General features: G+C 43.8%; 1 protein-coding gene across 2 annotated transcripts in view; it reads left to right on the top strand.

Annotated features, from left to right (window-relative positions):
- The first annotated feature begins 60 nt into the window (after nt 1–60).
- kdm5c.L (lysine demethylase 5C L homeolog) overlaps nt 61–12,524 on the top strand; it is a 30,896-nt gene continuing 18,432 nt past the window's right edge. Inside the window, exons 1-11 of one of the 2 annotated variants that reach the window (XM_018241062.2) lie at nt 61–216; nt 1,309–1,644; nt 5,416–5,493; nt 6,615–6,737; nt 6,938–7,108; nt 7,189–7,326; nt 7,512–7,577; nt 8,439–8,562; nt 8,849–9,030; nt 9,139–9,297; nt 9,404–9,523. In XM_018241062.2, the coding sequence (XP_018096551.1) occupies nt 1,492–1,644; nt 5,416–5,493; nt 6,615–6,737; nt 6,938–7,108; nt 7,189–7,326; nt 7,512–7,577; nt 8,439–8,562; nt 8,849–9,030; nt 9,139–9,297; nt 9,404–9,523 (1,314 nt within the window). In that variant the 5' untranslated portion in view covers nt 61–216; nt 1,309–1,491. The remainder of the gene's footprint in view (nt 217–1,308; nt 1,645–5,415; nt 5,494–6,614; nt 6,738–6,937; nt 7,109–7,188; nt 7,327–7,511; nt 7,578–8,438; nt 8,563–8,848; nt 9,031–9,138; nt 9,298–9,403; nt 9,524–12,524) is intronic. The other variant, XM_018241063.2, reaches the window with a different exon arrangement.

Here is a 12,524-nt window from a genome sequence, read left to right as displayed (position 1 = left end):
GAGCCTCGCTGCGTAGGGCTGGGGTCACCAGAACACCTGCAAAGGGCGGGGTCACCGGAGGGGGCGCGGAAGGAGACGAGTAATACGTACGCAAGATGGCTGCCGCGGAGGCTGAGGGGGAGAAGCGATTCTGAAGAAGGAAAACAACAATAACAAGGCGGAAATTGACCCAGTCAGAACGGCCTGTCCGTGCCCGGGAACAAGGTGGAGGAGGAGGTGTGTGCAGGCATGTAGAGAAGGCCAAGCAGTCAGGTTCCCTCATCTGTGCCCCCACAGTCATAAATCAATTTATAAGCAGCTGCTATAGGGTTAATCCTGAGGGGAGGGGGGCTCTGGAGATAAACAAGGAATAACCAAGCAGCTGCTTTACAGCTACAGAATATACCATAAACCTGGCTCTGTACAGTGATCCTTTCATAGGCAGGCATTTGGTTATAATGACCTATATTGTATTGTTACATATTCAATTCAGATTAGGGATGGGCAATGGCATGGATTCCTGTAGTCACTAGAACTACAAGCTTGACATGAGCTGTCAGCCAGAGAGGATGCTGGGACATATTGATCTACGTCAGCTGGAGGGCCTCAACTTGGCTTTCACCAGTTCATGGTTGCTATGTGGCCGTACTCCATGCCAATGTTATTGGTGGAAATGTAAAGCAGATAGGAAGGCTGTCATTTTTTTTTACAGACAAAGTGATGTAAACAAGGGTGGGAAACGACAAGGGACCCAGTCTAGGAACAGAGGTAGCAGAAACCATGCCAACCGAACGTGGTAATTAGTATTTACCCTGCGCTCGTCGTGGGCATGCTGTTCCCGTAATAGAATTATTTGCAAGCCGGTCGTAACCTGTTCTAACGAGCCTTTTGTTGTATTGTCAATAAAAAGTGATGAGGACACAGGACTCGGAACTTTCTGTCTTACCAGGATGAGTCGGAGGTAAACAAGGGACATTTTTATGGTTCCCTGTGATCATCGCCAGTTACTGTAGACAGCGACTGCCAAATGGCAAATATTTATTAAGTGTAACTTCGTTGAACAGTCTACCGACGTTCTTATGCGCCCCAGTGGGGACCATGCGTGCAGACACACAGGGGGCTGCATGTTGTCAGTATTTTTTAAAAAGCGCCAAATTGTCATAGCTTGTAAAAAAACGAGGCCTGTCTGCTTTGTGAAGGAGCACCCAGTGTTGCATAGGTATTCTATATGAAAATAAATCCAGGGCAGATGGAGGTGGACTCTCCAGAGAAAGGAAGCCTGCTATTTAAAGATCTGATGTCAACCTTGTTTTCTCTTTGTTTAAACAGGAAGAAGAGTCCCTGGATCTCACAATCTAGCACAGGGTCGATGAGGGGGTGTCAGGCCTAGTGGCTCATGCTGAGACCCCTGTATTTCTTCCATATGTTGGAACTGTTGGACTGCAAGATAACTGCGTGAGACGACTGCTCTCCTGTTGGGATTTACAGTACGTGCTTGTTTGGATAGGGGACATGTTGAACATGGAGACTGAAGACTTTGTGCCTCCCCCTGAGTGCCCTGTTTTCGAGCCGACCTGGGAAGAGTTTCAGGATCCCTTGGGATATATTGCTAAAATCAGGCCTATTGCTGAAAAGTGCGGAATATGCAAAATCCGCCCGCCTGTGGTCAGTATTCTCTCTATCTCTCTCTCTCTCTCTCTCTCTCTGATCAACACTCATAAACATCATTTCTGTCTAGAGGGAAGTTTTTGTCTGTACAGTTTACAACTGGTTGTCACACATGTGGCCCCTTCGTATCATGTGAAAGGTTTTTGGGTAATTCTTTTCAACTTTAAAGCCTCCTTCCAGGAATAGTAAAGCAGATTGTAAAGCCACTGCATACAAGATGGCCCCAGGGAGGGGCATGTGTTCCTTCCTTCCTTTCTGCCTGACCTTTGCTTGTATCACGAGCCTTTCTACCGTGCGGCAGTATAATAGTTCTCACGCTCTTGTAGGAACGGCATAAATTGCCTTTTAGGCCAAAATGAAGTTTTGCACACTGTGCTAGTTGTAATGATATGGCTACAGTTTGCCTTGCATTGTTCATCTCTCCTGCTACTCAGAGGACATTATACACTTGACCATATCCATTTAAAAGCCATAAAACAGTGTTGATAAGGATGTAGACAGACAGACATAGGAACAGGAGTCAGGAGCATCTTATCTCTGTCATTCTGCCTATAGAGGAGCAGGCAGCTGTGTGTATTTGTGCCAATCCCTACCATCCCCCTGTTACTATCCTGTATTAGCTTACAATGTATGACATGGCTGCTGTGTGTGGGCCTTTGTCTGCAGAGCAGCAGGAGGGAAAGACGAGGCAGGCAGAGAGCTGAGCTCACACTGACGGTGACACAGGGGAAAACAGACAAATATTTATACTTTTGTAAGGTCTTCAGCAACTTTTATTTCTAAGTCAATTACACTTTGAAATCTTCCTTGTCTTCAATCATTTGTCTACAGTCATGTATAAAGCAGTTGTATGTTAAACCATGACCTATGGCCTCTCCGACTCCTGTCTCCATGTAAGGACAGGATGTTTAACTTGCTGATTTCAGCTTTTCCATGTGTCGTCCTACTAGAATATCAAGTTATGTCAACCATTCTTACCACGACTGGATGCACGTTTAAAAGGTTCAAGAGCCAGCTATAGTTTTAGGAATTTGAAGGGCGGAACTTGTAAATACATCCATATAACCTATTCTAAACTGAAGCCATTTTGTAGCAATGGCTACCATAGGAATGAACTGCCTTCCCCCTTAGTAATGTAGTGCCTTCCCCATTAAAGTTAGTAGCCCTCTTCCACCCCCCTCTCTCTGGCTATGTAGTCCATAGCCACTTTTGTGAATGTCTTTGTGATTGTGTCATAGGAACTTTTCATTTCCCCCATGTTGGGTTAGAGCGAAACATCTTTAAAGAGATTTCACCGTACGACACTAAAATATTTTAATTGGACTTTGTTCTCATAAAACAAAATTCTTTGGTAAGCTTCTGTTTGCACTTCTCCTATGTTTATTTATTACGGCTTGGTGCCTTTATGACACCTGGTGGTACATGAACAGTCATAAGCCTGAATGAGTCCTCTCTGACTGATACCAGTCTTCCTTCAGCAAAAAATTGACCTGAAAGTACTGAATGCTGGCGGTAATCCCCTAACTTCCTTGCAGGATCATATCAAGCTGGTCATACATGTAGAGATCTGCTCATTTGGCTAGGCTGCCAGATAAATCGTTCTCTGTCCTATGTGACTACTTGCAAGATGAACAAAACCCTTACATTTTAGTCTAAAAGGGATAGTGTCATGGGAAAAAAATTATTTTCAAAGGCATCCGTTAATAGTGCTGCTCCAGCTGAATTCTGCACTGAAATCCATTTCTCAAAAGAGCAAACAGTGTTTTTTTTATATTTAAATTTTGAAATCTAACATGGGGCTAGACATATTTTCAGTTTCCCAGCTGCCCCCAGTCATGTGACTTGTGCTCTGATAAACTTCAGTCACTCTTTACTGCTGTACTTCAAGTCGGAGTGATATCACCCCTCCATTTCCCACCCAGCAGCCTAACAACAGAACAATGGGAAGGTAACTAGATAGCAACACCCTAACACAAGACAACAGCTGCCTGGCAGATCTAAGAACAGCACTCAATAGTAAAATCCAGGTCCCACTGCAACACATCCAGTTACATTGACAGCCTGCCAGAAAGCAGTTCCATACTAAAGTACTGGCTCTTTCTGAAAGCACATGATCAGGCAAAATGACCTGAGATTGCTGCCCACACACAATATTACAACTAAAAAAATACACTTGCTGGTTCAAATCATGACAGTATCCCTTTAAGTTTGCTGAATGAGAGTGGCTCTATCTGGCAGGTCCAGTATTTTGGACATGAAAATCCTATTGGCCATGGAACACATTGTGTAGTGGATTTCTTTCTCTCTCAAGTGTTGTGCATGGGATCACAATGTGATCTGATTGTTAGCCCAGGTGCTAATCAGTTTTTGGATTTGGATCTCTTCTTGTACTCTACATGCTGTTTCAGCGAACTCAATACATTTTAGACTGGCCATATGGATGCTTCTGACCTTGATAAGATGTTATTTTTGCAAACAGTCATTGAGAGAATCCATTTAAATCTGCATGTCATTACTTGTGAATTGCACTTCCCTATATATGCTGAGGCAGCAGATATGCATTGTCCTTTGCTCGACTCATCATCTCTCACGTAAGCAGTGACATTTGATGACGTGCGATTTCTCCTTCCTATACTTTACTAAGGGCAGGGGACAGCCCTTTGATATGTCACATTTTTGGTACAAAAACACATTTCTGTGGATTTTGTTGCTTTTAATAGCATTTTTGATATGCCAGTCAGTCTAAAATGTTTGTATTTGATACAGCTCATCCCTTCCTACTTTGTATGGTTGAAGTTTTTAATATAAGCAGAAGCTGCCATATTGCGTGGCAGTTATACAGTAAAAAGGACAGCATTATTGTTTATATTGCCTTACAATATTCCACATCTATTTACAGAGATTATTCATCATTTATATCAGCCACTGCCCCAGAGGATCTTATAATATAAGGTCCCTATTACGTTCACACACTATTGTCCCTTTTATCAGGAGCCCTTAACCTGCCTGTATGTTTTGGGATTATGGGAGGAAGCCAGAATACCCAGAGTAAACCCAAACCAGCACGTATGACAAAATGAGCCAGCTGATATACGCAGGGCAATTTCAGCACCTACATGGGCATTAGCTTGCTCTTCTTTTCACATCCGGAACCATTGTGTTGGCTCCAGCGTGAACACACTGCTGATTCCGGCAAAGAAACGCAAGACTTTGCATTCACACCAAAATCAGCCAGTACTGCAAGGCAGGAGTGCTAACCCACTGGTAGTGTTTTTTTTTTTTGTATGACACTGTTTTATTTAGGTGTATAGTTACTGAAGAAATATATGTGGTAGCTTCTCTTTGTTTTGTTCTTTCTGTAGCACTTTTTGGACTGTATTCAGTCATTCACATCAGTGCTTGCCCCAGCAGAGTTTGCAATTTAATTTTTCTTCCATGGGCATTATAACCCATAGAACACTGTTAGGGAGAACATGCAAACGTTAAAGAAACAGTGTTTTGGTTGGAACTGAACCCATTACTTTAGTTCTTCGAGACAGCAGAAGGATTTAAATATAAACAAATGAAGAGATGTTCTCTTGCCTTGTACAAAAATACACATCCCTACTTACATCTAGAGTGCTTCTTAACCTGTCCTTGTGCATTATAACTTCCTGCACAGGAAGCCGTACATATGGAGAAGGGGGTAATTACGCCTTGTTTGCAACCTTCTCTTTCAATATTTCCCTATCCTGCTTCTAATCCTCCTTTGTTTTTCTTGTTCTACAGGACTGGCAGCCACCATTTGCAGTAGAAGTTGACAATTTTCACTTCACTCCACGTATTCAGAGACTCAACGAACTTGAAGTAAGTGATACATGGCTGAAGATTTTCTCAGGATGTGCTGGGTTGCTTATTAGGAGAGTCTTTCCTACTATACAAGGCTGGACTTTGGCATGATCTTCCCATTGGCTGGGGGACTGTTCCCCGTCTGTTAAGGTAATCATGCCACCCCCAGCATGACTGTTAGGTGTAATTTTCCAGGAGGTGAACTTTAAGGGTACCAAAATATCACAGCCACAAAGTACTACTGCGCTGATCTTGGTAATGGGGCTGTTTAAATAATGCCCTTGAATATGGCATGGGTGCCAAACGCATTGATAAGGATGTTATGGTGGACAGCAATTCTCTGTGGTTTGTCAAGAAGTCTTTCCTGAAAAGAGTTGGGTAAACTGTGTGACATTACCTGTGGGCTTAGGACACGTGGGCACCTCCAAGCCACTCTGTTAAAGGGATTGTTCCCCTCCTATACTTTTCAGTTCAGTTGATTTCAGATAATTCCCCAGAAATAAAGACTTTCTCCAATTACTTTCTATTTTCTACATGTGACTGTTTTTCTAATATTGAAGTGTAACGTTTCATTTTTCACCTTCTAAAGCTGCTCTGGGAGAGGGGTCGTCGACCCTGTAAACTGTTCTAAATTGATAAGTTTAGTTGATACATTTCTTATCTTTGTCCCTGCTGAGTAGAATCCCTGCGTTTCATTAAAGGCAGTTGTTAGAATTGATACAATAATTGCTAATACTCCAGAGATGCTGTTGAGCAAAATATCAACTAAATGTTGCAAAATTGTAACTGTTTAGAATCCGCACCTGATTAACTGAGCTGCCAGATTGAAACACCAGAATCAAAGACATTAAAGTTAGATTTTGGAAAAATGGTAAAACATTTTTTAAATGGAAAGCAATTGAAAAAAGTATTTATTTCTGGTGAACAATCTGAAACCAAGTGAACTGAAAAAAAGTGTTTGAAAGGTGAACAACCCCTTTAACTTAAGTTACTTGGAGTTTGCAACAGTAGCTTTTTGGAACAGTACCATAGCCCTAAGATTGGTGCTTGGCAATCTCTGAATGTAATTCCAAAAATGCATTTGGTGCTATCATACATACAAGTCAGGCTAACATTTTTCTCTCCTTCTCTACTCACAGGCAGAGACTAGAGTCAAACTAAACTACTTGGACCAAATTGCCAAGTTTTGGGAGATCCAAGGATCCTCTCTGAAAATTCCAAATGTGGAGCGCAGAATCCTGGATCTGTACAGCCTGAGCAAGGTAAGGACCAATTCTGGCAAGAGCTGGCTGTGCCAAAATCAAATGATTTAAAAATGGATATTCCACATGGTTTATAACAACCAGATACCAATTTAAATTCCATCTTGGAAAGCTGCAGCTGAAAAATTAAAATGATAGGGATGGGGTAAACATCGCAAAGAAACCATTGGTGTCATGTTTTCTCTCTTAAACTAAACCAGATTGTCCAGGAGGAGGGAGGTTATGAGCCAATATGCAGAGAACGGAGGTGGGCACGTGTTGCACAACGAATGGGATACCCCTCAGGGAAAAATCTTGGCTCGCTTTTACGTTCACATTACGAGCGCATCATCTATCCCTTTCATATGTACCAGTCGGGAGCAAACATGGTGGTAAGCTGCATGGTTTTAAGAGATTGGGCTGGATAAGGTGCTCGTTAAGAACAGCTAAAGGAGATTTGGTCTTGTTCTAGGACTACAGAGACAGACCACGGTATGACAATGAGGAGAAGGATAAGGAATACAAGCCTCACAGTATCCCATTGCGGCAGTCGGTACAACCCTCTAAAATTACCAGCTATGGACGGCGAGCCAAGCGTCTAACTCAGGAGGTGAGTGGAACCCTCTTACTGGTTCTTTCCTACCTGTCCTAAAAGTATATCTCCATATTGACCTTATACCTGGCTTTATACCAGTAAGGTGCTATTGAGAGGGTTCAAGACACTCTGCGGTAACTACCTGGCTCCCACGTGATGCTGGGTCTCAACATATTTTCTATTCTTGTCATTTCATGCAGGATCCTGAGAATTCAGATCCTGCCACACAGAGCTCCTCTCAGCCCACTGAAACATCTCCATCCTGGGTATACGGTCCTGTGTATTTGTGTTTTACTGCATTCTGCCTACACTGGGTTTCCTTCTGGTTTCTGAAGTGTATTGTGAAAGGGGTGTCTGTACCCCCTTGAGATCAGTTTATTGTGACCTTAATCCTGTATGTTTTATGTCTTATACTGTACCCAACCTTAAGTATTTCAGTATTGGAGTGCATCTTTTTGCCTGCCTGCTCACTTCTCTTTCTGTCTAATACTTCCCTACTTGTAGTGTTTATTACTAGTAAACTCCAAAGCCTGGTCACTGTATGCTTTAACGAGCAGTGGTATATTTGTTAGGTTTTTGTCCTGATCTTTTTTTTTAATTCATTAATATATACTGTACATTCGTAGATTTATGTTGTGCATTAGAAGCTTGCAGTTACTATTATACGATGCACCTTTCATGTTAACCCCAAATAGGAATCACTGCCTGGGCTATTAATTAGGACCACATCATCATCGTACCAATGTGGTCCTTTCTTAATGGGAGACTCTTTGAGAGAGAGAGAGAGAGAGAGAGAGACCTACACCATTGTACCACCTGGTCCAATGGTCCAATAGTCAATTGCTTATATCTGCCCATATATTGGCAACTTAAGAAGATTTTGGCGGTAGTTCATCTGCTCAGTAAACACTTTCTCTGCCTCTTTGGGTTATTTTACCTTATGTGTGAGTGCCCTTTTCAGTAGACAGCAACTGACTGCCGACGGCTTTGTAATTGTATGGAGCTGCAGACTTCCAATGCATATATAAATACTGCACTGTTCTATAAAGGTCTCCTTTCCTTTTAGCTTTGTGTATATCCTGCATCTGGCTCTCTTGCTCAAGTATGTCCACTGTTTATTCTTAAAGCCGGAGCCAACAGTCGAGGACATAGAGAAGAATCCAGAGCTGAAAAAGCTCCAGATATATGGCGCAGGCCCCAAGATGATGGGATTGGGACTGATGGCCAAAAATAAGAACTTGCGCAAGAAAGGTGAGCTGTAGTAAAACTTGTATGCAGGGATTTCCCAGTAATTACTGGTCTGCAGGTCCAGTCCCATAGTGATTGGTGGGATAACAAGCTTAACAGGCTAGACTTCAAGACAATACCATTAAGTAAGTGCAGGAAAGAATGAATGATAACTTGTATATCAGAGCCTTAAAGTACTGGAAAGGTCAATAAACAGTTAAACAGCAAGAGTAAGAAGCAAAAAGGATCTTTTGATCTTGGGATAATCCTGATCAGTTTGCTAACTACAATCCCTGTTCACTGTCTCCAGACAGCGATATCCCAGAATGCCCTCCGACACTTGTGGTTAAGGAAGAGGTTATGGTCGAAGGACATGGAGAGCCAGGGGAAGTACACGTGCATGTGAAACAGGAGCGCTCCCTCAGCCCAGAGCCATGCACAAAGATGACCATGAGGCTACGCAGGAACACCATCACCAACAGCAATCAATTTGTAAGACATTGCTTTGGCCCTTGCTCTTGTGTAACATCCCCCTCATATTTTGCAAAACATTATCTCTTTTGTCCTGCTGTTAGCTAAACGGTACCTTTTCTATTGAAGGTGGATGCCTACATTTGTCGCATTTGCTCCCGTGGTGATGACGATGACCGATTGTTACTGTGTGATGGATGTGATGACAACTACCACACTTTCTGCCTACTTCCACCTCTTCCTGAACCCCCAAAGGGTATCTGGCATTGCCCCAAATGTGTTATGGCAGTAAGTGGCAACTATTTTGCTCTGTTTTAGTGGTGCCAATCAGAGTTGAAAGTTTTGCTGCATTTATGTGCTGTTCCAGCTAAATAGTTGATATTATTTCCTTTAGGAGTGCAAGCGGCCTCCTGAAGCATTCGGCTTTGAGCAGGCAACACGAGAGTACACACTACAAAGCTTTGGGGAGATGGCTGATGCATTTAAAGCTGATTACTTCAACATGCCTGTACATGTGAGTATTGCACTTGATATAGCTGAGTGCTAATGAAAACAACATTGCAGAGGGTGCATGTGGATTAACAGCTCTTAATAATGCTAAATCAACCTTTGCAGCTCTGGTGTTGGTACTCTGAGGCGTTCAAGAGCAATGCGAGTGCTAAAACCCATAGAAAATGAATGTGTATCCTGCCAAATTGACACCTGTCTGCTTTGATAAATGTGTCTGTTCAGTAACTTTTTTTTTTTTTTTTTTTAAAAAAAGGTTTTATTTTGCATTTCTAAAACATAAAACCAAAAGACAAAAATAAGCAAACAGGCTTGACACTTACTTGACTACTGTTTACAATTATATCATATGTACAGTGACAGTTTTGAAGCATAGAGGAGTATGTAACATAGTTACCGTTTATCCGCATATATTTATGGGCAAACCTATAGTTCAATCTGGTAGGGATGCATGAGGTTTGGCATCCAACCAAGGTTCCCATATTTTCTCAGATTTGCCGGTTGTTCCCCTATCATTGTACTTCAGTTTGATTAGAGGTAATGTACCATTTATTAAGCAATCTATTGCTGAAGTGTATTAACTTTTTCTCTGACGTCTCTGGGGGACACAGGAGACCGATGGGGTAAAGCACCATCCTTCAGGAGGCAGGACACTTGATTGACAGATCAAAAGAGGGCGTGCCAGGACTCCGGCTTTACCCCTAGCATTTCCTCTTTTAACTCAGTTTTTCAAGTGTCCTGTCCACAGGAGGATGGACCCATCGGTCTCTAGAGAGACACAACGAATACTACAGTCCCGGGGCCAAAAGCTCACCTTTAGGGAGCAGCCTTCCAGATCTAAACCTGCCCCCTGAGGGGGGTACAGGGACTCTGGCCGGGAGACACATGCGGATAAGGTAAGAGGAGGCTTACTCCTGACGCATTGTCCGCTATTTCTTAACTAAGTGTGTGTGTGTGCGCACGCGCGCGCACAGCGTGTCTGTGAAACCCCTCCGCACCGCAGCTACTCATATGCTGGCCGCTCGTTTTGTTTCTGCTGGCATTACAGTGCTGTGAAGAACAGCGCGGTAGTGGTGAGGGAGGGGAGAGAGCACATCTCGCGCACATCTCGCGCACCTGTGAGTCCCATCGGCGGCCATCTTGGTACCCAAGGCGCGAAACTGAGCTCAGCTTCAAGCGGCGGCCATTTTGGATTTCTGAAGTGCGGCGAATCGGAACAGCTTCCTCACTGCGGCGCACAGACTTGCCGGTTACACTATTGTCCGGTATCCACACTCCGACTTCACCCCTAGCACTACTACTATGGCTGAAGGTAGGAAAGGGGGACTATTTACTCGGAGTGGAGGGGGACGTGCTGCACTAGCAGCAGGGCTGGCACAGGTTACATATTTGGCGTGTAATATAGAGAAGCTCCGGTCAGTGAATAGCACTGACACCCGGGGCCAGACTTGGGTTAGGGTTCACCTACACCCAGAATAGTTAACCCCCGACGTGGGGTTCGGCTATTCGTCCCGCGTTAGCCACAGCATGGGTCGGTAGAGCAATGGAAGCTTGGTCCACATCCATAATGTCAGGTCTACAAGATGGGACATCCAGAGCAAGTCTCATGGACATAGCACGGGACATGGCAGAAGCCAGCGCATATATTAGCGAAGCTGCACTTGACACAGCACAACTGACAGCACGTTCATCCGCCCTAGCAGTTGCCGCTCGCCGGACACTATGGCTCAAAAACTGGTCAGCTGACCTCAGTTCAAAAAAGTCATTAATTGCACTGCCGTTTAAAGGCCAACGCCTTTTTGGAGAGGAATTAGAGAAAATAATTTCTCAGGCCACAGGGGGAAAAAGTACCTTCCTCCCCCAGTCAAAGTCCCGCTCAGCTAATACATTCCGTAGGGGAAAAATTTTTCGTGGCCAAAGTAATAGAACAACAAAACGTTCAACCTCTCCACGCAGAAACAATTTTCGCAATCGATTCTCTGACAAAGCAACCAGACCAAGTTGGAGATCTAATAAATCTCAAAACAAGCCCGCCCAGGACAAGTCCAATTCAGCATGATGGGGCGAGCCCCTTGGGGCAGCAGGGGGCAATAGGGGGCAGACTACGACTATTCCAGGAAACATGGGTTCAACACACTTCCGAATCCTGGATAAGAGAAATAATTACAGAAGGATATCACCTCGACTTTTGGGCTATGCCCCCCAGAAAGTTTTTCATGTCCACAATACCCACAGATTCGAACAAAGCGCAAGCTTTCTACAACTGTGTGACAACCCTTCAAAGAACGGGGGTAATAATTCCAGTACCCCCGCAACAGAAATTTTACGGGTTCTACTCCAATTTGTTTGTGGTTCCGAAAAAGGAAGGGACTTTTCGACCTGTCCTAGACCTAAAGGACTTGAACAAGTTTATCAGAGCCGCGAAATTCAAGATGGAGACGTTACGATCAGTCATCAGGGGTATGGAGCCAAACCAATTGCTTATGTCTCTGGACATCAAGGACGCTTACCTACATGTTCCAATTTGGCCGGCCCATCAACGCTACCTGAGATTTGCATTCCGCAACCAACACTACCAATTTGTAGCACTACCCTTCGGACTGTCGTCCGCCCCAAGGGTATTCACAAAGTTGATGGCAGTCACAACAGCGTCAATGAGACTCCAGGGAATTTCAGTGACTCCATACCTGGACGATCTTCTCATCAAGGCCAATTCAATGGAACAAGCACAAGCGGCCCTGAAGCGAGCAACAGAGATAATCCAGCAATTTGGTTGGTGGATCAATTGGAAGAAATCACAGGTACATCCATCCCATCGGATGATATATCTGGGGTTGGAATTCGACACTGTAGCTCAGAGAGTGTTTCTGCCACGGGACAAGCAGATCAAGTTGAAGAAACAAGTATCCAACTTATATCAATCTCGCCGTCCAACTATACATCAAGCCATGAAAGTTCTAGGTTCGATGGTGTCAACCATAGAGGCAGTTCCATTTGCCCAAATTCAT

This window comes from Xenopus laevis, chromosome 8L (assembly GCF_017654675.1).
Source record: "Xenopus laevis strain J_2021 chromosome 8L, Xenopus_laevis_v10.1, whole genome shotgun sequence".
Lineage (NCBI taxonomy): Eukaryota > Metazoa > Chordata > Amphibia > Anura > Pipidae > Xenopus > Xenopus laevis.
Note: the sequence above shows the minus strand (reverse complement) of the source record. Positions and strands in the feature narration are given on the sequence as shown.